Source organism: Odocoileus virginianus, chromosome 16, assembly GCF_023699985.2.
Source record: "Odocoileus virginianus isolate 20LAN1187 ecotype Illinois chromosome 16, Ovbor_1.2, whole genome shotgun sequence".
Lineage (NCBI taxonomy): Eukaryota > Metazoa > Chordata > Mammalia > Artiodactyla > Cervidae > Odocoileus > Odocoileus virginianus.
The window spans coordinates 53,498,902-53,525,540 of NC_069689.1; the positions used below are offsets into that span (position 1 = coordinate 53,498,902).

At 50.2% G+C, this 26,639-nt stretch overlaps 1 protein-coding gene across 8 annotated transcripts in view; it reads right to left on the reverse strand.

Moving 5' to 3' along the window:
• Positions 1–26,238, reverse strand: part of KLHL25 (kelch like family member 25) — a 49,960-nt gene extending 23,722 nt beyond the window's left edge. For 2 of the 8 annotated variants that reach the window (XM_070478216.1, XM_070478214.1), the window contains exons 1-2: positions 26,094–26,238; positions 9,085–9,130 (exon numbers count right to left, since the gene is read on the reverse strand). Coding sequence is in view for 1 of the 8 variants with exons in the window: in XM_020895168.2 (XP_020750827.2) it covers positions 11,267–11,273 (7 nt within the window). In the remaining 7 variants the exon portion in view is untranslated. Of the gene's footprint in view, positions 1–9,084; positions 9,131–11,266; positions 11,475–21,537; positions 21,682–26,093 lie in introns of those variants that run through there. The other 6 variants (XM_020895170.2, XM_020895169.2, XM_020895173.2 and 3 more) reach the window with 4 other exon arrangements.
• Between the last annotated feature and the right edge of the window lie 401 nt (positions 26,239–26,639).

Consider the following 26,639-nt stretch of genomic DNA (forward strand, 5'->3'; position numbering starts at 1 on the left):
CCTGCAAACAGATGCCAAGTGCTGCCCACGCCATCACAGTGGTGCACAAGGGCCTCTGAGCCTGCATACCCCGTGTCAAGAGGGGAACAGCCAGCACAGGCAGAAGAGACGGTAAGCATTCAAACTGAAGGAAGGCTCTCGATTGGAAAAGACGGCAGAGCAGAAGGACTCGAGCTCACCTTGTCTCACAAAAACCTCAAAATCACAATGAGCTGCTGAATGACCATCAGCAGAAAAAGACAGGAAGCTACCAAAAAACAAAACAAAACAAAACACATCTTACATTCAGAGACAAAGAAGCTGCCACGAGATAGTAGGAGGGGTGCTTTCACGACACCATCAGATCCTGCAGCCAGGATCCTGCAGCACAGGTTGGAAAGCAATTGCATCACAGAGGTTCTCCCACCAGAGGGTCCTGAGCACCTGCTCAGCTCCCCAGCCTGAGGGTCTGGCATCGGGACGAAGAGCCCTCAGAGCATTTGGCTTTGAAGGCTGGTGGGGCTGGAGTGCAGGAGCTCCGCAGGACTGGGAGAAACAGAGACTCCACCCTGGGAGGGCGCGCAGGGTTTCCCGTACACCGAGACCCAGCCCAAAGCAAGAACTCCATGGGACCCGGGGCTGGACCTACCTATGAGTCCTGGAGGGCCTCCAAGGAAGGCAAGGGTCGGCTGTGGCTGACTGCCCGACAGGACGCTGATGGCAGAGGTCCGAGAGAGTACTGACCAGAGTTAGCTCTCCCAGAGGCTGCCGTTTTGGCATCAAGACCTGGCCTTACCCAGTAACCTACAGGCGCCGGTGCTGGAACGCCTCAGGCCCAACAGTAGCATATAACACAGCCCCACACATCAACAGACAGCCCGCCTAAAGCGGTACTGAGCTCCGTCACCTCTAAACACACCACTGGATGCAGCTCTGCCCACCACCAGGACAAGACCCAGCTCCGTGTGCCAGTGGGCACACACCCGTCCTGCCCACCAGGAAGCCTGAACAAGCCCCAGGACCAGCTGTAAATGGAAAGTAACCTTTAAAATTGTATAAAAATAACACTAAATAAAAAATCTTTAAAGATTAAAAGCAAAAAGAAAGGACCACAAAATGTACCTCTGTAATAGTATGCTGTGCCAAAAAAAAGTAAAATTAAAATTTTTTTTAAACTTAAAAAAATACACTAGGAAGAATTAATAGCAGAAAGAACAGCAGAAGAATAGCAGAAGAACAAATAATTGAGCTGAAAGAGAGTGTTGGAAATCACTGCAATGTAACAGAATAAAGAAAAAAGAATGAAAAGAAATGAGGACAGTCTCAGAGACCTCTGGAACAACATTAAACACATCAACAATGGCATTTTAGGGGTCCCAAAAGGGAACGAACAGACCTGAGAAAATATTTGAAGACATAATAGCTGAAAACTTCCCCAGCACAAGAAAGGAAACACTCAAATCCAAGAAGCACAGAGTCTCATACAAAACAAACCCAAGGAGGAAGAGGATGAGACATATATTAATCACACTGAAAAAAATTAAAGACAAGGAAAAAAATCACTGAAAGCCCAAGAGAAAAGCAACAAATAACATAAAAGGGAATCCCCACAAGGTAACAGTTGGTTTTTCAGAAGAAACTCTGCAAGCCAGAAGGGAGTAGCACAATATATTTAAAGTGATGAAAGGAAAAAAAAAAAATCTACAACCAAAAATACTCTATCCAGCAAGGTTCATCATTCAGATTAGATGGAGAAATCAAAAGCTTTACAGACAAGCAAAAGCTAAGAGAATTCAGCACCACCAAACTAGCCTTAAAACAAATCCTAAAGGAATTTCTCTACATGGAAAAGAAAAGGCCACAACTACAATAGAATCAAGGAAATTACAAATGGGAAAGCTCATCAATAAAGGCAAACCCAAAGTAAAGGCAAATAAAGTAAATCCAATTACACATTAAATATAATATCAAAGCCAGTAACTGTGAGTAGATGAGACTACAAATGCAGGATACTGGAAATGCACTGGGAAAAAAAGAGGCCAGCAACTTAAACTGGCACATAAATATCAAACCTGCAATATCAAAACCTCCCAGGAACCACAAACCAAAAATCTACAGTAAATACACAAGCAATAAAAGAAAAGGCAATCCAAATACAATAAAGATAGACATCAAATCAAAAGATTACAAAAGAAGAGAAGAAATAAGACCTACAAAAATAAAACAATTAAAATGGAAATAAGAACATACATATCGATAATTAGCTCTTACATGTAAATAGATTAAATGCTCTAACCAAGACATCGACTGGCTGAATGGATATAAAAACAAGACCTGTATATGTGCTGTCTACAAGGGACATACTTCAAATCTAGGGACAAATATAAAGTGAGGGGATGGGAAAAGGTACTCCACGCAAATAGAAATCAAAAGAAAGCTGGAGCAGCCATACTCACATCAGACAAAATAGACTACAAGAGACAAGGAAGGTCACTACATAATGATGAAGGGATCAATTCAAGAAGAAGATGTAACAACTGTAAATATCTGTGCACCCAACATAGGAGCACCTCAATACATAAGGCAAACACTAACAGCCACAAAAGGAGAACTTGCCAGTAACACAATAGTGAGGGACTTCTCTGGACAGAACACCTAGACAGAAAATCAATAAGGAAACATAGGCCTTAAATGACACAGTAGACCAGATGGACTGAAGTGGTATTTATAGAACACTGCATCCAAAAAGCAGCAGAACACACTCTCTTCTCAACTGCACATCACACATTCTCCAACACAGAGTCACATCTTAGGTCACAAATCAAGCGTTGGTAAACTTAAGAAAACTGAAATCATATCATCATGCATCTTTTCCAACCACAATGCTGTGAGATTAGAAATCAATTACAGAGGCAAAAAACTATAGACACACAAAACCTGGAGGCTTAATGATACGTTACTAAACCATCAGTGGATCACAGAAGTCAAAGAGGAAATCAAAAGGTACCTTGAGACAAATGAAAACATAAATATGATAGTGCAAAACCTTTGGGATGCAGCAAAAGCAGTTCTATGAGGGAAGTTTACAGTAGTAAAGTCTTACCTGAGGAAACAAGAAAAATCTCAAATAACTTACTCTTATACCCAAAGCAACTAGAGAAAGAACAAAAAAATCCAAATACCCAAAGCAACCAGAGAAAGAACAAACAGACCCAAAGTTAGAAAAAGAGAAATCATAAAGATTAGAGCAGAAATACATTTGATCTTAGCCCAAAGGCCCAGAAATGATAAAGAAGAGAAATAAATGAGAAGAGAAATAAATGAAACAGATAAGAAAACAGAAAAATATCAATAAAACTAAAACCTGGTTCTTTGAAAATATAAACAAAATTGATAAATTTTAGCCAAACTCATCAAGAAAATAAGGGAGAGGGCTCAAATCAATAAAAACAGAAATGAAAAAGGAGAACTTAAATGGATACCACAGAAATAAAGAAGATCATGAGAGACTACTACACCTATATGCCAGTAAAATGGACAACCTAGAAGAAATGGATAAATTTTTAGAAAGATAAAAACTTCCAAGACTGAACCAGGAAGAAATAGGAAATATGAATAGGCCAATTACAAGTACTAATATTGAAACCATGATTTAAAAACTTCCATCAGACAAAAGTCTAGGACCAGGTGGTTTCGGAGGTGATTCTATCAAGTATTTAGAGAAGAGTTAACACCTACCCTTCTGACACTTGTTCAGAACACTGCAGAGGAAGGAACACATCCCAAGCTCATTTTACAAAGCCACCATCACCCCGATACCAAAAGCAGACAAAGACATCACCACTGCCCCCCCCCCCCCAAAGAAAATTACAGGCCAGTATCACTGATGAGGGGCTTCCCTGATGACTCAGATGGTAATACATCGCCTGCAATGCAGGAGACCTGGGTTTGATCCCTGGGTCGGGAAGATCCCCTGGAGAAGGGAATGGCTACCCACTCCAGTATTTCTGCCTAGAGAATTTCATGGACAGTGAACATAGACACAAAAATACTCAACAAAATTCTAGCAAACTGAATCCAACAATACATTAAAAGGATCATACACCACAATCTAATGGGATTTATCCCAGGGATACAAGGATTCTTCAATATTATACGCCACATTAACAAATGTCACCACACTCTTCAATGTTATATATCACATTAACAAACCAAAGACTAAAAGTCATATGATCGTCTCAATAGATGCAGAGAAAGGTTTCAACAAAATTCAACACCCATGTATGGTAAAGACTCTGCAGAAAGTGGTCACAAAGGAAATATACCTCAACATAATAAAGGCCATATATGACAAACCCACATCTAACATCATTCTTGATGGTGAAAACCTGAACGCTTTCCCTCTAAGATCAGGAACAAGTCAAGGATGTCCACTCTCACCACTTTTATTCAGTGTGGTTTTGGAAGTCCTAGCCACACCAATCAGAGAAACAAAAAGAAATAAAAGGAATCAAAATTGGAAAGGAAGTAAAACTGCCATTGTTTGCAGATGACATGATACTACTATACACAGAAGATCCTTAAGATGCTACCAGAAAACTACTAAAGCTCATCAGTGAATCTGAGAAAATTGCAGGATACAGAATTAACAGAGAAATCTGTTGCATTTCTATACACTAGCAACAAAAGATCAAAAAGAGAAATTAAGGAAACAATCCCATTAACCACTGTATCAGAAAGAATAAAATACCAAGGAATAAACCTACACAAAGAGACAAGAGACCTGTAGACTGAAAACTAAGACACTGATGAAAGAAATCAAAATGACACAGAGATCGGATTGGAAGAGTCAATAGTTAAAATGACTGTACTACCAAAGGCAATCTACAGACTCAATACAATCCCTAGCAAATTACCAAGAGTATTTCTCACAGAACTAGAACAAAAAATTTTCTTAAGTTTGTATGGAGACACAAAGGATCCTGAACAGCCAAACCATTCCTAGGAGAGAAAAACAGAGTTGAAGGAATCAGACTCCCTGACCTCAGACTATACTACAAAGCTATGGTCATCAAAACAGTATGGTACTGGCACAAAAACAGAACAGATCAATGGAACAGGATAGAAAGCTCAAAAATAAACCCCTGTACCTGTGCTCAATTAATCTATGACCAAGGAGGCAGAAAGAACAATGGAGAAAAGACAGTCTCTTCAAGTGATGCTAGGAAAACTGGACAGCTACATGTAAAAGAATGAAATCAGAACATCATTTAATCCCATACACAAAAATAAACTCAAAATGGATCAAAGACCTAAACGTAAGGTCAGACACTGTAAAACTCTTAGAGGATAACATAGGCAGAACACTCTTTGACATAAATCACTGCAGTATCTTTTTGGGTCCACCTCCTAATGAAAATAAGGACAAAAGTAAACAAGTGGGATCTAATTAAATTTAAAAGCTTCTGCACAGCAAAGAAAACCATAAGCAAAATGAAAAGACAACCCACAGAATGGGAGAAAATACTTGCAAACAATGTGACCAACAAGGAATTAATCTCCAAAATATACAAACAGCTCCTGCTGCTCTGCATCCAAAAAAACAAACAACTCAATCAAAAAATGAGCAGAGGATTTAAACAGACATTTCTCCAAAAAAGACATACAGATGGCCAAAACAAGCACTCAGCATAGCTTATTATTATTAGACAAATGCAAATCAAAACTACAATGAGGCATCACCTCACACAATAAAAAAGAAAGAATATATGTGTATGTCTAATTGAATCATCCTGCTGTACCCCTGAAACTGACATTATAAATCAAGTATACTCCAATAAAATAAAAAATATATAAAAATAAATGTTTTAAAATTGCCCCCTCCTCCAAAAATAAGGCACCAAATAACATGGGTTCCAGCTCACCCCTTCCATGCCCCTTGGAAAGTTACTCAAATAAACAAGGAAACAAGCCAAGGGGCAAGACATTCAGAAGAAACCTTGCCAAGCTCTCCAAAGATTCCAGTGCCATTCCCAGAGAAAAAGGTGCCGGAGGAGACCAGAGCTGCATTTTGGGGGTCACTCGTTGGGAGGTCCAGCTCTGTCCTGTATCACTCACCCTTCCCCGCCTTCCACCCCCAGCCAGGAGTCAGCAATTTTCTGAATGAGGGTATCAACTCCATCCTTCCAGGCCAGAGGGAGCTGGAAAAGCCCAGGGCCCAGCTGAGGGGTTGCAGGTAATGTGGTCCTGACCCGCTCATCCACCACAAACTTTCTGAACAACTCCCACATGCCAGGCGGGGAGACAGGTTCCTGCCTCAGCAGGGTTGCACGCTGGGGTAGGCAGGAGGGAAGGGGCAGACAAGACCCGTCTGCAGTGAGGAAACCACTGGACACTTTCACTTCTCTTTCATAAGTTCTATGAAGAAAGTAAGAAGGTGGTGGGCCACGAGGCAACAAGGCCACGGCGGGTTCTTTCAGGCCCCTTTGAAGGGACGCGTGGCCTGAGACTTGAGTGATGCGTGGAGCCAGGATATGCCGGCAGGGAAGGGAGGCTTCTCCGCCGCCCTGCAGGGAAGAGCAAGGCCAGGGACGGGCAGGGACACCATCACACGGGGCCAGGGACTCCGGAGCCCTGGAGCCAGATGTGCGCGTGAAGAATTCGCCTCGGACGTCCCAGCTGTAAGAAGCGGACCCCAGCCCGGAGAGCGGAGGGGCAGCGTGCACTCTGCAGCCGGGTCTGCCACACAGGAACAGGGCCCCTGGAGACAGCCCAGCCCTTCCTGCGTGACCCTGGGAAAGTGACTTCACCTCTCTGCGCCCATTTTTCTCAGCCACGAAAGTGATGATGAAAGCAGCTGCGGCCTCGTAGGTTTGTCGGGAGAATACATGAGACAAGTGGATGGTAAGCATCGGGACGGCCGGGCCCTCTCCTCCTCACCTAGCCAGCTGTTTAATTATTGCTGCCACTACCACTGCCACGGAATAATCAGAGAAGACACTCCCCCCAGCCATGCTCCAACGGCAAGCTTCACTTCTGAATAAAGGGCTTTTTCACTGTCCACTCTGTTCATTTTTAAGTTGATTTTTTTTTTCCTTAATGAATATGCAGTATTTTTGTAGTCAGGAAAAACACTGAAGGTTTTCCTCAAGCCTGCTGGGTCTGGGTTACTTCTAGAACTGTGATAAGGAAGGATTCCAAAGCTATCAAATGACACACCCACGCAGGGTCGCATGCTGCAGCCAGGGTCCCAGGAGGGGGGTTCTGAGAGGACACCCCATGATGCTGCAGCCCAAGTCCCACTCTGCCCACGCCTGGAGGACGCACACACCTCGGGGAGCCCCTGGGGTGCAGGGGCAGCCATCCATTCAAGTTTCAAGTGGAAAACAAACTAAGCCCCTCATGAGCAGGCAGACCTGCTAACTGAAAGTAAAATCAGCATGACCAATATAACAGAAGCAAGAGCCACAGATCACTCTAGATACAAACAAATTGTCAATGGGGCCTTTCCCTAGATGCTTCTACTTTTCAATGGCCCTTTCTTTGAAAAAAAAAAAGAACCAAAAAAAAAAAAAAACTATACATCTATTCATCTTTGGCCTGTTTTAAAACTGTTGATATTTTCCACTGTGCGTTTATTTTGATCTCGTTTTTCAGCTTGGAATTGTGAAAGGTTTCAAACGTGCAGGAATGTCCCGAAACTGTGTAAGGCACACCTCCTGGTCTTGTGTGGTTATAGCGTCTGCTGGGGGCTGCTCCGCCCTGCCCCAGCCAGCGGCCTCCCCCAAGCCTGGCCTTATCGCAAGCCCCAGCCCTTCTGCAGGGCACTGGGCTGGCCGTGGGGGCGGTTCTAGAACACGGAGGCCACCCCAGAGGTCACCCCCACGGGGCCGAAGCCCAGCCCTTGCACACCCTCCTACAAGGCACCCTGTGGGGCAGCCAGGTCCCGACCTGCGGTCCTGAGATCTGAGCAGCAGCGCCACCGCAAAAGGGTTTCACACACTCGCACACACTCACACATACTCCCAGGCGGGCAGTGACCCTGTCACCCACACCCAAAGTCAGGAAGGGAAACGGGGTCCCAGAGGACCCAGAGGGGCAGGCAGGCGCCTCAGGGCCTTCTCCACATGCTCCGGCCTTTTCACCTGATGCACACGATTGTTAAGCACACCTGAAATGCAGCCACTGGGCTCTCATGATTGATATAAGCCAGATCCCAGGCGGACAGTGGCCTCTGGTCATCAGGGCTATTATTCTGAGTTGATCATGCTGGATGGATGCCAGCTCCACCAGGGTGGGCGGGCCGCCCCGAGGAAGGGTCTGGGTGGCACGCTGCCCTGGCATTTCCCGGGCAACAGGCTTTCTTCCCAGAAGAGGCAGAGGACAGGAGGTAAGGGGTCAAGGCCTGTGAAAGGCTGCTGAAAGATGAAGCAACACCTGTTGCAAAGAATCAGCGGGGAATTTGGTCGGGAAGGGAGCCAGATGGAGCGCCTGACTGCCATGTACCCACACTGCACTGGGCATCTTACATGGAAGATTTCATCCTCATAGCCAAGCCTGACAAGGTGATGACTCGGTTCTAATCAAGATGGGCTGGGCTGTGCTGCGACAACCAACACCCCCGAGCCTCAGTGGCGCTGGGGGCAGAGACATTCATTGCTCATGAGATGTGCTCTGTGGGTTAGCTGGTGGTTGGGGTGAGGGGAGGAGAGTGCTCTTCCCATCACCATCACTCCCGGCGACCCAAATGACACCACAGCACCAGTCACAGCCACTGGGAAGAGAGAAAGATCCAGCAAGTGTGGCACTGGTGCTTGGCTTAGGACACACATCACTTCTGCCCCCATCTCACTGGCCAAAACTAGGCTTCCCAGGTGGCGCTAAGTGGTAAAAGAACCCACCTGCCAGTACAGGAGACTTAAGAGACATGGGTTCGATTCCAAGGTTGGGAAGATGTCCTGGAGGAGGAAATAGCAACCCACTCCAGTATTCTTGCCTGAAGAATCCCATGGACAGAGGAGCCTGGTGGGCTACAGCCCATGGGGTCGCAAAGAGTCAGACACGACCCAAATGACTTAGCAGGCACAGTCATGAGGCTTCACTCACCTAGAAGAGCATCAGAGGTGGGATCCTACCACACAGCCTCTCGGTTCTGTAATTTACAAATAAGAAAACAGAAGCTCAGAGATGAATGGGGATGACAACAGTACTACTAACAAACCATAGTGATGAGCACCGACTACGTACGAGGCTCTGTGCTGAGTGCTTTTTACAGGCTGGGACACAGGGCAAGGAGATGTGGAATGACTCCCTGAAATGACTGCCAGGGCCACACGTCCAGCCCAGGAGATGCAGCCACGGATGGTCAGTGCCCCTTCTTCTGCTCAAGACCCCCTCCGCTGGGTGTGGCTCCACGAACCAAGTGAGACAGGCCAACAGGCACACCCCAGAGCTCAGTCATTATTACTGAAGACAACACGGAAGAGAAGGCAAAATACAGAAGATGAAGATCCCCAGGAATCACAGCCCCAGCACAGACGTTCTCATGGGGATGAGGCTATCAGGAGGTGGTGGGCAGGAACACTGTCCTAAGGAGGCAACCACTGGCTCTTGGAGGACAGAAAAAACTCTTATTTGTTCTAGGTGCAAAGCACAGACACACACACCAAACACAGACACACAGTGTGAGTCGCTAGGTCGTGTCGGATTCTTTGTGACCCCATGGACTGCAGCCCAACAGGCTCCTCTGTCCATGAGATTCTCCAGGCAAGACTACTGGAGTGCATTGCATGCCCTCGTCCAGGGGATTTTCCTGACCCAGGGATCAAACTCTCTGGCATGGCAGACAGATTCTTTATCATCTGAGCCACCAGGGAAGGTTAAGTATATCCTTATAGTATACCTGGTATTAAAATTTATGCGGGGGAAGCACAGGGTTGAATGCAATTAGGAATAAAAGGTCCAAAAAGGTTTGTGGTAGGGAAGTGATTAAGGTTGAGAAATACTGAAGAGAGTAACTATTTTCACTTTGGCTTCTTATTTTCAGCCATTATTCCCAAACATTTTACATTGTTGCAGTTACGGAACACGATTTCACATTGTTTTTACCCATTCACAGAGTCGGCATGTTCCATTCATCACTGAACACAGACTGGCTGGGCCTCCTGCTTACAAACACCAGGATGAACCTGCTCAGTCTCTCTGGGATCGCTGGCAGTAATTTTAATGTCTGTGCAGCACAGAACCCACCCTGACTTCCTAATTCATTCATCCGTAGTTTTGAATTTGTATCCAACAAACAACATCTCTGTGCTGAGGTGTGCTTCCTCACTCAGTCACGTCCAGCTCTTTTCCAACCCCATGGACTGTAGCTCACCAGGTTCCACTGTCCGTCGGACTTCCCAGGAAAGAATACTGGAGTGGGTAGCCATTCCCTTCTCCGGGGGATCTTCCCGACCCAGGGATGGAACCCGAGAAGGGAAAGGCTACCCACTCCTGTATCCTGGCCTGGAGAATTCCATGGACTGTATAGTCCATGGGGTCACAAAGAGTCAGACATGACTGAGCAACTTTCGCTTTGAGATAAAAATCTTTGGAGAATTATTACAGACGTTTGATGTCAGATTGTCCTAGCAGCTCTGTTTAGCCTGCTTCAGGAAAGCAACCTGGCAACAAAGAGGCTTCTTTCAGCTTAGAGAGCGGTGGCTCAGATGCCTCCAAATTCAGTGGGGCAGAGAGAGGCTGCCACCCGGGCCCCACTGCTGTGTCCTGCTGCTCCTCAGCTCTGGCCCCGAGACTGGGGGTCTGCGAGTCTGCAAGCCCAGCTGCTGCTGCAGACAGGAGCAGGGCCAATGAAACAGACATCCCGGCTCTCAGAGGGGACAAAGACCTCGGTGCTCCGGTTTGCCCATCTGTTGAAATCGCTTGTTTCCTTTCAGTTATCCAGAGCGAGACAGAGCGGAGAACAAAGCAGGGGCCAGAGAACAGCCCCCGTGCAAAGCAAACATCGCCACCCGGTCCTGGGTTCCTCCTCCGCCAGCGGGACTGGCTGGGCCCTTGGCAAACAGAGGTGGTGCGGGGGCTGGGGACCGGGAGGGAGGCTGTCTCTCTTCCTGTCTGGCCCCCTGAAAGATCTGCAGCGGCCCACAGATGGAGCCATTAAGAGCACTCTGGCCTAGATATCACTTTCAGCAAGCCACCTGGAGTGACAGCCTGGGAGGAAAATGAACATGCAGAAAAGGACAGAAGAGGGGAAAAAAAAAAAACCAGTGAAGCACCAGCCACTTACTGGTCATGAGCTGCTTTCTCCCAGTGTCCAGAAGCTTCTTCTAGTCCAGGCTGGCAGTGTCGGACCAGAATGGGAAGGTGCCTCAAGTGTCGAAGCCCAGGACACAGCTCTGTCTGTCCCCTCCCACGGGGAGGGCGGAGGGCAGGGGTGTGTGGCTAGACAGTGCTTTGGCAAGATCTTTCAAAAGGACAGAAGACATACCCTCTGCCCCAGCCTCTCCACACCTAGGAATCCTGCCCTCTGTTGCCTTTTGGCTACAAGCAAAAGATTGCAAATCCCTCAATGTTCATGAGTGAGAGGCCCAGTAAAAGAAACAGTGGTTCATTCATACAGTGGAGTACTACGGAACTATATATATATACACTCACACACAATAAGCAACTGGCTTTCTCTGCTAAAACGAGAAGTGCTGTGAATAGGAGGCTGTCTCTTACATCTGTTAAAAACCAACTACCTAGTCACCCACACAGACCCACAGTACACACACACCTGCTGGAGATGCATAGACTGGCTCAGTAGGCTGAGCAAGAAAGCCAGTTGACAGTAGGCACTGCTGGTGAGCAGGGTGAGAAAATTGTCTTCACCTCACAACCCCAAGAACCTGCCAGATGCTATGCCAGACCCAGGGTCACCTTTTTTTTTTTTTTTAAACCCTGCTTTGAGCGAGTGTTTTGCCAAGCCTTGTACAAGCCTTCTTTCATTGTATTCTTATGGCACCTCTTCGAGGCCATCATTGTCCCCATTACACAGATGGGAAAACTGAGGCCCACCGAAGGTAAGAAATGTGCACACGCCCTCAGTACTCAAAGCTGTTTTGTTCCAGAGTCCCTGCTCACACAGGGTGCCGAGTCTGGCATGCTGTGATGACCCAGAGGGGTGTAATGGGAGAGAGGCAAGGGACATAAGAGGAAGGGGACATATATATATAATTGTGACTGATTCGGGTTGTTGTGTGGCAGCAACCAACACGACATTGTAAAGCAATTATCCTCCCATTAAAAAATAAGAAAGAGAGAAAAAAAGAAAAACCCTAATGAACTTTTGGGCCAACCGAATGCCTTTTTCAGCGAAGAAAGGACCAAGGTTTTAATGTGAAATTTTAGCCTTGAGAAGTCAGCAGGCTTAAAGAACTGGAAAGTTTGCTTCCAAAACATCATTACTGTGTTTTTTTTCTGTGCTATACTGAAAGTCCATTTAATACATTTATACAATATTCATGAAAAGTGGAAGTATCAGTTGCTCAGTTGGATCCGACTCTTTGCGACCCCATGGACTGCAGCCCGCCTCTGTCCTTGGAATTCTCCAGGCAAGAATACTGGAGTAGGTAGCCATTCCCTTTTCCAGGGGATGTTCCCAACCCAGTGATCAAACCCAGGTCTCCCACATAGCAGGCAGATTCTCTATCATCTGAGCCGCCAGGAAACTGCTGTACATAAATCACTGTTCAGTAACTAGCAGCACTATCTTCTCTGTATTTTTCCAAGAGAAATGAAACCATGTTCACTCAAAAACCTGTATAAAAATTATTACAGCAGCTTTATTCCTGATTACTAAAGCTTGGGAAAAAAACAAACCAACCAAAAAACCCCAAAGTGCCTGCTCAAATGGCACTTTATGGGCTGTTGAGAAAGAAGAAACTTCCTGGCTGCCAAGGCTGTGTGCGCCTGACCAGGAGATGCTGTTCTTAATGAAAAGCACTTGATTTCTCAAGTGCCTTGCTGCCACTTGGCAAACCTGAGCCCTCCTTCCTGGGCCTCTGGAGAGGTGGCAGGGTGAGGAAGTGTGCTCACAGTTGGCCAGGCCCCGTGCCACCCTGAAGAGCGCGTGATACATCTGAAAGTAACATGAGGACAGACCTGGCCTGCGTTAACAGGCTCTCTCTTGGGCGTCTGCCTTCCTACCTGCCTGGGGAGCAGGGACTTTGGTCTGGGACCTCCCTGCTGGCCGGTGCTGCCAGCAAAGCCACCTCTGTACTGCACAGCTTATGCCAGGTATTCAGACACTCAGTGCCTCAGCTTCCACGTCTGTAAAATGGGTGTGAAGAGAATCACACCGACCTCGCAGGATCCCTGAGGGACTGAAGGGGAAAACAGATGAACAGAGATGGGTGCTGGGCTCATATCCAGCCCCCAGCTCGCAGGGGCTTTGCCCTGCACAGCTGTTCTCAAACGGTTTGGTCTCAGGGTCTTTTCACAATTTCAAAGTGACTGAGGGCCCTCAGAGGCCTCTGTTACATGCGTAAATCTATTGATATTTATCATATACAAAATTAAAACTGAGACAAAATTGAAATGTTTACTAGTTAACTGAAAATAATAAACTCATTATATGTTAGCATAAATAAGTTGTTTTTCATAAATCTAGTTTCAAAAAAAATTTATTAACAGCCAGATTCTCTATCTGCTTCTGCATTCAATTTATTGTTAAGTGTTTTTTTTTTTAACTGAAATACAGTTGATTTACAATATGGTATTAATTTCAGGTGTTCAAAATGATTGTTACATATTTTTTTTAGATTATTTTCTATCATAGATTATTACAAGATACTGAACGCAGTTTCCAGTGCTATTCAGTAAATACTCATTGCTTATTTTATATATAGTAGTATGTATTTGTGAATCCCATACTCGTAAACATTGTAAAATATTTTCATTGAAGACTAGAAGAAAATACAGCCTCGCCCAGATAGGGAGTTGGTAAAGGGAGATTTTAAGAGCCTCTCCAGATTATTGTGGATATTCCTCTTTGACAAAACGCTAAGACTTGTCGAGCAGTACTTGCTCTGTGGCCTGTGGGATCTTCCCAGACCAGAGATCGAACCCGTATCTCCCACACTGGCAAGCGGATTCTTCACCACTGAGTCAGGGCAGCCTGAGCAGCAGTTTCTTAAAGATCAGCTGCAGCGGGGGACCTGAGCCCTGAAGCGAACAGGTGTACTCTGACCTCCCCATCTTCGGTCTGTCTTGCACTCTGGCTCATTTACCCATGCGTGACTTGATGGCTTTGTGCAATGGTTACTTGGAAAACACTGGTTCACGGGGTTGTGCACTTGGAGGGAATGGGTGAAAAAGGCAAATAATATCTGGGTGTTACTATGAAAACAGCTTTGACATTGTGGACCCCTAAAGAATCCCAGGGACTTTCTAGCACCACGCTGTGAGAAGCAGAACTCCCTCACCCTCCACGTGAACCATGTTTTTAAAGTAAGAACTCGGAAAAAGAAACTGCCATGGAAAGTGATGGGCAGTGACAGGGCAATCAGCTGCTCAGAGGGTCTCATAAGAGCCCCTCTCCGGCAAGCAGGCACATGGCATACAGGGGCCGCCCTCTGATCCCCACTTGCTGCCTCCCCTCGGGGCGCCCAGGCCCCTCTGCCCTCCATCACCAGACGCTGTCTTCTCGCCACAGGACCCCTCATTTCCCCCCAAATAACAGTCCTTGGCGGTTTGCAGAGGGCAGGGCCTGAGACAGCAAACTACAGGGGCTGGGCGTGGGCTGCTGCTCTTGGGCTTCGCAGCTGATAATTCTTGGTCTCTTGAAATTACACATGTAATGTGTATTTATAGCCAAATACATGGGTGCCCAGAAACTGCAACTCATTCATACATACATTTTTAGCATATCGTGTGGCCCCACCAAGTTCCATTAAATCCTCCTTCCTGGGTCCCTGGTGTGGCTAGTTCTTCCAGAAACACAGGGAGGCCCTGACCACTGCAGGCTGGGCTCCCCCTCTCCTGGCACTGCGGTGCCAGACACTTGGTTCTGGACCACCTGCTCAAAAGCCTTCAAGGAGGCTCTGACGTCCAAGCCTCGTTCACTCTGTTCCCCAGCCCCTCGCTGGGGCACATGCTGGACTTTCAAGCTCTCTCCTCCCCCATTATCCTGCTCAAGCCCCACTCCCTCTCTCCAAAAGCCTCCTGGACTTGACATCTGTCTGGCATGTACAGGACCTCGGGCACAGTATTAGGTCGGCCAAAAGGTTCACTCAGGTTTTTCCGTTCCATTCTTCAGAAAATCCCAGACAAACTTTTTAACCAACCCAACAGATACTCAAAAAACTAACAAGTAATTTCTGAGCTATGCACCAGGAACACAGCAGAGAATAAGAGAACATTTTTTTGTCTTGTCTCCTGCGATCAGGGCTTCCCCAGTGGCTCAGCAGTAAAGAATCCATCTGCCAACATGGGAGACCCAGGTTCAGTCCCTGGCTCAGGAAGATCGCCTGGAGAAGGAAATGGCAACCCACTCCAGTATTCTTGCCAGGGAAATCCCATGGACAGAGAAGCCTGGTGGTTACAGTCCGTGGGATGGTATTCTGTGTCTTCTTTGCTGCCTGGAATATATCAAATATTTTATAATATTGCTGAGCAGGGAAGTAGATGAACCACAAATATCCACTTCAATAAGGTTCAAAAATATCCACCTGAGTGGCCCTCAGCATCTTCTGTGTTAACCTGAAGTGTGATTGGCATGTTTCACACCTAAGTATTTTAAAGGTTGGATGGAAAAGAGCAACCTTCATCCGTGTTCTAAAGGGTGTCCTGCCAATCACAGGACTCAAAGTGGAGATGCTGGCCGCAAGCACCCTGATGGGGTGGTGAGGTGCTAAGGCCCTGATTTCAAATCCTAGCACTGTTGTTTCTACCCGTATGACTGGCCCAAGGTACTTACATTCTCTGAGCCTCAGTATTTCCATCTGGAAAATGGTGGGGGGGGGGTGGTGGAAATAACTGTTCTATATCAACAGCTATCCTGAAAATTAAATGAGACAGTCCAGGGTCTTCCCTGGTGGTCCAGTGGTTGACAGTCTGCCCTCCAAAGCAGAGGATGAGGGCTTGATCCCTGCTTGGGGAACTAAGATCCCACATGCCACAGGGAAAGACCACATACCACAACTAAGACCCAACGCAGCCAAATAAATAAGAGGCAGCCCATGTAAAGAACACAGTGAAACACACAAAATTCACTCCATTCAAAAGAACAGAGGTTACTAATACTATTGCTATCATATACCCTGTTGACATGAGCCCTTAGCAGAAAAATTCAAAGATGACTCTCTTGATCTCCACCCCTGTGACCATGTTACCTACATGACAAAGTGAGTTGCAGACATAACTGATGATGTCACTAACCAATCAGGAGTCCTTAAAATAGATGCTCTGGGTGGGCCTGCCTTAATCACATGAGTCCTCTAAAGCAGTCTTCAGCTGACTGCAGAAGTGGACATCCGAGATCTGAAGCGGGGAAGGACCTGAGGGTCCGCTGCTGGTCTGGAGGTGGGGTAGGGTAGAGGGCTATTTGGCACGGAGTTAAGGAGCCCACCTACTGACAGCCAGGCAGCAGAGGGACCTCTGTCCCACAACCACCAGGAACCTGATTCTCCCAACAACCTGAACGAGCCTGGAAGCAGAACCTCCCCCACCCCCAACCTAAGGCCGCAGGACAAAAGCCCAGTCCCGCTGACACTTGACCTTGGCCTTCTGACGGTCTAGGTGGAGAATTCAGTTGAGTCAGCCCAAGCTCCTGGCCCAGAGAACTGTGAGTTAACAGACAGGTGCTGTCTAAGCCACTAAGTCAGTGCTCATCTGTTAGGCAGCAACAGAAGCCAACAGAAGCCCTGCCTGTCCTCTAGCCATAACGCATGTACATGAAAAACATCAGGTGGGGACTTTCCTGCTGGTCCAGTACCTAAGACTCTGAGCTCCCAATCTAGGGGGGCATGGGTGTGATCCCTGGTCAGGGAACTAGATCCCACATACTGCAACTAAGATTTCTCCTGCTGCAACTAAATGTCCTGCATGCCACAACAAAGACTGAAGATCCCGTGTGGCCACAACTAAGGCCTGGTACAGACAAATAAATAGATATTAAAAAAAAAAAAATCAGGTGCTTGTCCAAACACTTCAGGGACCACTGACACTTGCTGCGTCCTTACCGCTACACAGGTGATGCTCGAGAGCGGGGTCTGCCTAACCCACCTCTGCCCCGAGCACTCAGCAGTGTGGCTATCACATGGCAGGTTCTCAATAATCTCACTTGATAAGATTTCAACCTCCCGGGCAGTCAGGAACAGAATGGTCCAGGCTGGCTTCACCACTGTGTGACCACCACAAGGTCAAGGTGCCCCAATCAGGGGTACCAATCTAGGCAAATCCCAGCAAAGGCCTCTTTCTGGCCTGAAGGAAAAACTCCAGACACTGCAGGCAGTTCAGAGGAAGTCACCCAGCACCCAGGGTAGGCATGTGTCCACAGGCAAATGAGTCTCACTTTACACATGCACAGACCGTGCTGTGGTCTCGGCCTGGGGCTGTGGCAGCCTCCCAGGGCTCAGCTGACCAGCCAAACCCTGACATTTTGCTTGTATTGTAATTGTACCTTCCTGTAAAAAGTCCTAGTTGGAGCGGTAAAAATAGTAGCTGCAACTTCCTGCGACATGGACAGGCCAGTCCATCCTGCTGCCTGAAACTGAACCTGGGGACTCAATCTGACTCTGACTCCACAAAGCCCCTCTGAGCCGGGCTGGGCATGCAGTGAGGGGGTACCTAGCCAGAAAACCCTGCCTTGCCCTGCCCCCACTGACTGCCCCCTGGCCAGCTCCTGTGTGAGATGCTTCCCCCACTCCCTCCATGAAAAACCCAACCCCAATAACTGCAAAAAGGTCTCCCCTGGTGGCTCAGAAGTAAAGAACCTACCTGCCAATTCAAGAGACGCAGGTTTGATCCCTGGGCCTGGGAGATGCCCTGGAAGAGGAAATGGCAACCCACTCCCTTACTCCTGCCTGGGAAATCCCACGGACAGAGGATCCAGCCGGCTACAGTCCATGGGGTCGCAGAAGAGACGGCATGACTTGGTGACTGAGCAACAACCAATAAATGCACACACACGTCTGCAGCCGCGGTCCCCGCCTCCTCTCCTCCTGCTCGCTGGCTGCAAAGCTAGAAAGGCAGGAGGCCTCCTGACCGGAGCCTTTTGGGAGTGCCACTGTCCCCTCGTTCACATGCTATCACCCTCCCCGCTTCACCTTCCGGTCCGTGGCCCTGCAGCCGTCCCAACCAAGTCAGGCTGACGCCTCCGCCAGGCCTGAGGTCCCAGGCAGCTGCAGGGGAACTGTAGCCAAGCCTGGATGCTGCCTGCTCCCCAAGACAGGGGCTCGCCATGTCACAGCCCACTTGGGGAAGGACAGGAGGGCCTGGCTGTACGTCCCCAGGCTCCTGAATCCCAGTGAAGATGAATTTCTCCAGGGACACCGGTACACCAGCGCCCCAGCCTCCCCACTATGGGGCCAGAGGCCCCAGGTCCCATCTTTCCTTCATCAGGCCCCACCGTTTTCCTGCCTGTCTCCACATCAAGTACAAAAGCTCTTGGGTCAATCTTTTGCTTAAATCCTCCCATTACAGGGCAACAGACAAGCAGGCCCAAAGTAATAAACGTGGCAATCCACAACACTCTAGGAGCCCCAGCCTTTGGCCTCTGGAAACAGTAACAGACTTTATTTTCTTGGGCTCCAAAATCACTGCAGATGGTGATGGCAGCCACGAAATTAAAAGATCCTTCCTCCTTGGAAGAAAAGCTATGACAAATATAGACAGCATATTAAAAAGCAGAGATGTCACTTTGCCAACAAAGGTTCGTAGTCAAAGCTCTGATTTTTCCAGTAGTCATGTGCGAATCTGAGAGTTCCTGCTGAGCGCCAAGAACTGATGCTTTCGAACTGTGGTGTTCGAGAAGACTCTTGAGTCCCTTGGACTGCAAGGAGATCCAACCTGTCAATCCTCAAGGAAATCAATCCTGAATATTCACTGGAAGGACTGATGGTTAAGCTGAAGCTCCAATACTTTGGCCACCTGATACAAAGATCCAACTCACTGGAAAAGACTCTGATGCCGGGAAAGACTGAAGGCAGGAGAAGAAGGGGACGACAGAGGATGAGATGGTTGGATGGCGTCACCGACTCGACAGACATGAGTTTGAGCAAACTCAGGGAGACAGTGAAGGAGAGGGAAGCCTGGCATGCTGCAGTCCATGGGATCTCGCAAAGAGTCAGGCACGACTTAGCGACTGAACAAAAGATAAAGGAGGGATCAGTCTGTGGTGATCAATGCCCTTTTCTGAGCCTTTCCTTGGACCAGCTTCAGAATTTTCTTTATCCTCCTGGGCTGGATGAGGCCCCTCCATCTCAGGGATACAAGGTGTATGTCCCACCTAAAGCCACCCCGGCCCCTCCCCTGGACATGCTAGCTGCTTAGAAACACTCACATCCGTTCAAATGTTCTAGGCTCCAGATAGTCTCCTTTCACTAGTAAAACCCATGATGTCTGCAGAGCTTTTCAGCATAAAATGAACTTTCCGGAATGTTTCCCCATGCGCAACACAGAGCAGCCTGGCAGGGGGCAGGGATTAAAAGGGCCTCATTTCACATGTGAGCACGCAGGGTGAAGGCTGAGTCCCCAGCCGTGGTCAGGAGACCAATGAGAGGCAGAGCCAGCACTTGCTAAACCTTGGTCTTCTGGAAAAAACAATGATGGATTACAATAAAAACTGGAAGCCTGAATAAACTGGATCACTTTTTTTTTTTAAGGAGTATGAGATCATTTTTACCAATCACATTAGCTAAAAGGGAAAATGTAGATAATAGCAAGTATGGGTGGAGAGGTGGGCTCCCAGACAACATCAGTAGGAGAGTAAACTGGCTTATTAGCCTTTGCAAAGGGCATTTTAGTCTTGACAATGAAAATTTAAAGACCAGAAAGATACATGACCAAGATGTATGTGAATTCATGGATTGTACGGAGGATAAAAGGAAAAAAATCAGACACAATCCAAAAGTCTCTTGTTAGGAGACTAAAAGAAAAAAAAGATAGTGGTTTGGCCATGCTGTGGACTATTTCGCAGCTGTGAAAAGGGAACAAGATCCACCCACACACTAAGTGATAGCCACTGGAATACTGAGTGTGATCCAAATTACATAATATGAAAAGGGGGACGAGAAGGATATGCCCCAAACTGCAGACAGATACCAAGGACCAGGCTGCTTTCATAGCAGGTTCCACTTCTTCTAATACTGTTTGTTGATAAAGGAATCCACCAATGTATGATTGACATTAAAGATAATAAAGCATCTTAAAAGGAACATGTTTTCTTGGCCTTTGTACAAATCAGAAGAGCAGCTTATTCTGGGTCTCATCTCAAACCCCTCTCCAGCACACAGGGTTCACAGCCTGTGCACTTGTTTGACACCTTCTCCTTCAGATCCTCCCACGGCTGCGTCCTGCTGTCCTGGAGGTCAACGTCATCAGCCTAGAGGAGCTTTCTTTAGGCTCCCTAGTCTAAGCGGATGCCCCACCTCAATCCTTTTCCTCTCGCTGCCACCCCACCCCACCCACCTCCTGCAGCCCAACCTCAGCTCTGTTTATTTATCTGTTGTCTGCCTCCTCCAGTTGAATGGGGGCTCCAGGATGGTGAAGACCTTGCCTTGTTCTCTGCTGCACTGCAGAGCCTGGCAGAAAACAGCTTGCAAAAAACACTCATCGGGGACTTCCCTGGTGGTTAAGAATCGGCCTGCTAATGAAGGGGACACAGGTTTGATCCCCGGTCGGGGAAGATCCCACATGCCATGGAGCAACTGAGCCTGAGAGTCCCAACTACTGAGCCCATGCACCGAGAGCCCATGCCCTGCACAGAAGCTACCAGAGCAACAGGCTGAGCACCGCAACTAGAGTCGCCCACGCTCTCTGTAACTAGAGAGAGCCTGTGTGCAGCAAGAAAGTCCCAGCATAGCCAAAAATAAACAAAATTTCAAAAATTCCTCGGCCACACAAAGAATCAGGCCACCAATGACAGTCCATCTCCTCACGCGTCCTGTGGCTCCGGTCACGTCACTTACAGCCTAGCTCTGAGCCATAACCACCCGGCTAGCTGTCCGTCTCCCAAGCCAGAGGCTGAGCAGAATTCCAAGCACAACCCTCCTTGAACCTGACTTTCCCTTCCCAGTTTCTAGTCCGGGGTGAGCCATTCAGAAGATGCTAAATACATGTTCGCTGCCTGAATGGAGCTGGACCTCTCACTTCCTCGGATTTCCAAAGCTGCGAACAACACAGGCGCTCACTCGTGGGTTAAGGGGAATCTCGTTTGCCCGGGATCTCGCAAGCCCCGCTGGGACACAGCAGGACTTGAACACTGGATGGAGGATGCGATCCCCATGGCTTTCGAGGAAAAAAGCTCCCCCGTCTCTCGGCCCTCACCCCAGCCCAGACGAAGCAGACGTATCTGACCTGGCCAACTGCAAACCCGGCAGGCAGCTCGTCCTGGAGTTTGAGGAGCGGAGCCTCCCTTATCTTAACTAGATCAATTCTGGGGAGCCTGCGCTGATCTGTGGTCAGCCTCTCCTTCAAGGAGTAGGCGGAAGACCAGCCAGGCTTCCAGGATCCCTTGCATCCTACTCTGAGGGGCGGCCGACAGTCGCCTTCCCGACAGGAGGTGCCTTCCCGGCAGACAGAAGTGGGTGGGGAGCCGCGCGCCGTAGCCAGTGCGGGCCTCCCTCTGGCGGCGTCTGACAGTTCTCCCACGGCCCTGCTCAGCCCCCGCCGCCTGCCTCCTCACACGTGGAGCCATCAGACTGGTCTTGCAGGCTCCTCCTTGGCCAAGTGCGGGGAGCCCGGTGTCCTCCTCTGTGCCCCTGGAGCCCGGTGTCCTCCTCTGTGCCCCTGGACTCCCTGGTGATCCCACTTGGATCCTGGAACCTCTCTGTCCCTCTTTCCTTTGCGAGGTGTCCCCTCGGCATTCCCAGGCGAGGTCTCACTCCATCTGTTCCAGAGTGGAGGGAGCAACTTCAATGCTCCCACACCTGCTGCCCCTCACCCCAGGGCCCCGAACTCCAAGGGGCCAGAGGCAGGGGACAGCCCTGTCCCTCTGGGGTTACTGGGAAAGTCTGACTCAGTTTTCACTCACCCAGAAAGAAAAGGAAGTGGGGCGCTTGCCTACTACCCTCCTTTCACTCTACAGGTGGAAAATTTGAGGGCCAAGAGAAGGAAGGTGACCTGCCCAAAGGCCCAGCTCCCGTCGTCAGAGGCAGAGCTGGGAACCAGGATGCCAGGCTCCTGCCTTCTAATTCAGCTCCCTCCACTTTACCGGCTGCCCCTCCCCTGCTCCTGCCCAGGAGAGCTATGCAAATAACTCATGCCTTATAAAACGACATGATACCAAAAATCTTCCTTGAGATTTAACAGCAAGACATTTAATAGAAGCACTGTACAGGAAAGCATCCACCCAATTTGCAGAAGAGCAAATCAAGGCCCAGAGACGTAAGCAGGCCTATGGGAAGTCACATAGCCAAGCAGAGGTGGGGCAGGACCCCAGGACCCCACCGTCAGGGCTCTATTTGCCAACACCTTCCAGGTGCGAGGGTTCCAACCGCGAGATGGCCAGTGAAGAGGTGGCCTTGGACTTGGCCTCGGTCACACCGAAACAAGGTGGGCCCAGAGACCCTCTTCTAAACTCTGTCCAGCCCAAGGGTACAGGAGACGATTGTGGGGAAAGGAACGGCTTGGGAGATGGTTGCGTATTTGCAGAAAATGTAGGGAAATTTCCCAGCTTAACTGGGTTTCTGAGACCACAGAGCTGGCACTTCTAAAAACAGGTTGATGAGCCACACACGCCTACCATTTTTCATCCAAAAGGGTAGTGAGAGGGCTGGGAAGGAAAGGCTTACCAGTAAGAAAGAACAGAGTCTCCTGGCACTAAGGGAGGGGGCAGGGTGGCTGCAGGTGGCCGGGGCCGCAGGAGAAGGCTGACACAGACACAGAAGCTTCATGTGAACCCAAGTCTGGTTCAAAGAGCCCCTGCTCTTCTCCCTCCTCCCCAGCCAGGTGCTGCAGAGACTTCGTAACAGGGAGCCCTCCCAGCCCCGAGTCCCTCTCTGACCTCCAGCCCCACACACCCGCTTCCCTGCTCCTAATGAACGGCTGAGGGACCCAGAGTCTGGATGGCAAGGTGAGCACCTGAAGGTGACAGGCATCAGCTTCAGCCGCCTTCCGATCGGGCTGGGAGGAGTGTGACTCAGGGGCCAGGGGGTCCAGGAGAGGGATTGGAATCTGCTGGGCAGGCGGGACTGACTCCATCAGTTCGGGCAGACCCAGGTTGCTAAGGGAAAGGCTTGCTGGGAGGGGGTGTAAAAAGCTGTGGACACACACACTCTCCCCATTGCCACCCCCCGCCCCCCAGATGTCTGGGAAAACTAAGTGTTTTCTGGCTGGGAAAACGCTTCAACCGCCTGGGCTGCCTAAGGCAATTCAATTATGAAATTTACCACATTAGATGAAAACCAGCATCTCAATCAGCCAATTCATTTGTGTCTGGTCACCCTGTTTTCTCGCGCCAGATCTGCTGGCCGCCTCCTTTCACGGGCCACACCCACACTGAGAGCTGGTCGGTCCAGAGTGACTGAAGGCTTAGGGGACGGGCTGGTCTTGGGGGTTCATGGGGTGGGACCTCCCAGGATTCCCTGAGCAGAGAGGCTGCATCCAGGAGCACCTCCCTCCTTCTTCCTGGGGGACTCCTGGGCCAGACCACCACAGTCCCAGGTGAACATTTCAGTGCCTGCCACCTCCTGCTCTCTGCCCTCAACCGGCACCAGCCTGGAGGCTGGCAATGAAGCGGCCTCTGGGAGAAACATGAAAGGGTGGGGGGAGGCGGTAGCCCCGGACGTGCCTTTCTCATCTTTACTCTAGCAGAGCATCCTCTCTCCAGGAAGCCTTCGCCACCCGTGCTCCCCTCCTGTGCCCCTCTTCAATCCCCTCGCTGTCTCTGTCACTGGGGGTACCGTGGGCACCTCCTAACCCCACGTGGCAGCACATCCTGGTCCAGGGGGCCTCCTGGAAGGCGTGAGCCCAATCAAGCCCCTTCAAACCATGAACCGATTCATCAATTAATGCACCAATGAACACACCACCCGCTAAAGGACACTCCCTCTGACTCCCCTAGCCCAGGACAGTGAGAGATGGAAACAGCCAAGCCTTCTTTCCCTGCAGCCCAGGAAGTCCGAGGCCCGAGTAATGTGGTCTCTCTTCCTGCTCTCCTCTCCCACACAGAGCGCCCGCAGGTCCAAGATGCTATCAAGGGGCATCAGGCCGCAAAGACCGCCTCCGAGGGGGAGGGTGCAACTCGCCCCCAGCTCCTCTCTGGGCACCGCAAACATAAAACCGGTTGCAGCCCCAGGACCAAGGTCTCTACCATTAACTACCTTCCTTTTAACAACCTCCGCGGAGTCACTTCCTGACAAAGGGAATGACTCAAGGCGGAGACAGCCGCCCGGCCTGTAAAAAGACAGACTTGTCATCCTCAAAGGCAGGTCTTAGGGATTCGAGGCCCCCACGTTAAGAATACCAAACCTGCCCCCTGGGTGGGGTGGGCCTTGGGTCCTGCTCCTCCCAGTCCTCAAATGCAAGCCTTTAGCAACACCCGGGAGCAATCAGAACAGCACCTGGGCTCAAGAGCATCAGACCCACCTGTGAATGGGGCGATTGAGGCCCTGGGTGCGAAAAGGCTTGACCTCAAGTCACAGTCACCAGAGTCTGGCCCATGACAAGCCGCTGGGGCTCCCGCCTCCTCTCCCAGGGCCACTGGCAACTTCCCTCCCTCCAGCATGCCGCCAGAGTGAAACCAAAAGGCCCAGACACCTGGCCTTCTCCGCCCTGAGTCAGCAGGGAGGGCCAAAGCTCAGGGAGCCTTGCCCCAGCCCCAAAGCAACCCAGCAGGACCAAGAGCCGCAGCACTAAACCTGCGGGGGTCCCGGGTGGGTCCCCACCCCAACCCCTTTGTTAAGGTCTCTATAAAGATTCCTCTGCTCAGAGAGCGCAAATCAATTTGGCGGGGGCAGCTTTGAAACACCAGCGCAGAAGTGTACGGTGTCCCTGAGGGGTACGGCCTCCCAACCCGAAGATCCCTCAAGCAACCACAAGGGGGAAAAGGAGTGAGGGCGTGCCCAGGTGCAGCGGGGTCCCGGAGCCCGGGCAGAATGGGGTGAACCGGACAGCCGGGCCAAAGGAGGCTCGTTCTGCACCCGCTAGGGTGGCGGCCACCCCGGGGGGCGGGACTTCGGGCGGGTGCCCACTCCTCGGCGGCTCCAAGCTCCAGCACAGGACGAGGGGCCCCGTCATGTGGGACGCAAGCGGGGCCCGGCTCGCGTGGACGATCTTTCCCGTGAGGAAGCCCCTCGGCTCTCTCTCTGCGAGAGGCAGGCAACCATCTGGCCCCTTGGCGTCAAGTGCGCGGGGACTACCTCGCAGAGCCCGGGCCGCTCACATCCTCAAAGACAGGCAGCCTCCTCTTTCCAGGATCGATAGTAATTTTTTAAAAAGAGAGTCTGCGGACTCAATGAATCAAGTACTCCCAGGGGGGAAAAAAAAGAGTTGCAGCTCCCGCGCGCAACATCCTATTTGCAAAACAATTCATTCCGTCGCTCAGAGCTTTCAAACAAATACCCTCGCCGGGTCCCCAGGCACGCACGAGGCCGGAGGAGCGGAGCTGGGAGGGGTGCTTCTCTCCAGACCTCCACTCCCCACCATTGTCCCCGACTCCAGCCCCCCACTCCGGCCCCGAGACCCCGTGGTGCACGAGGGGACTCCGGGGGCTCGAGCCCCGGGGCGCTGCTCCCTGGGCAGGCGGGCCCGCGAGGCTCGCTCTGCCCGGGGATTGCTCACACAGCGGGGCGCGCAGGACCCGGCGCCCCAGGTCCCGGCCGCGGGGCGGGGTGGGTGGTGACAAGTGCCAACGCCGGGGCCGCGAGTGCTGCTAGACCGACTCTCGTCTCCAGCCCGGTCCCGGTACTTACCGCTCCGTGCTGCTCCGCCCGCCGCGCTCAGAGGCCGCCCCCCTGGCCGCGCGCGCGCGAGGTCCCTCAGCCCTCGCCGCTGCCGCTGCCGCTCCCCTCCCCCGGTTCGCGAACGCCGCGGAGCGCGCCGCCGCTTTGCGGTTCAGCCCCGGCGCCGCCAACAAACTAGTTTCTCCGGCCTTCCCGCCCCGCCTCCCGACCTGCAGCCAATCAGAGGCGGCGCCTCTGTGACGGAAGGGCAGTCGAGCCCGTAGCTAAGCCCTCCGGGAGAGAAAGGGGTGGGCGCCGGGACGCGCCGGCTCCGCGAGGGGGCGGGGCAGGCGGAGGAAAAGGACTTCGACCAGATTCTTAAAGGGGCAGGCGCCGGGCCGCCCCCGCGACCGGCCGAAGTTGGTGAACAAAACCCGACGGGTGTTCCGGGGCGCTCCTAAGGAGCGAGCTTTGTGGACTGCGAATACCTCTTCTCTGCCTGCTCTTCGAAGACATACTTTTAGTCATTAAAGTGTTAAACAAACGTTTCTCTTTTATTCTGAGCTTGCCTCAGTG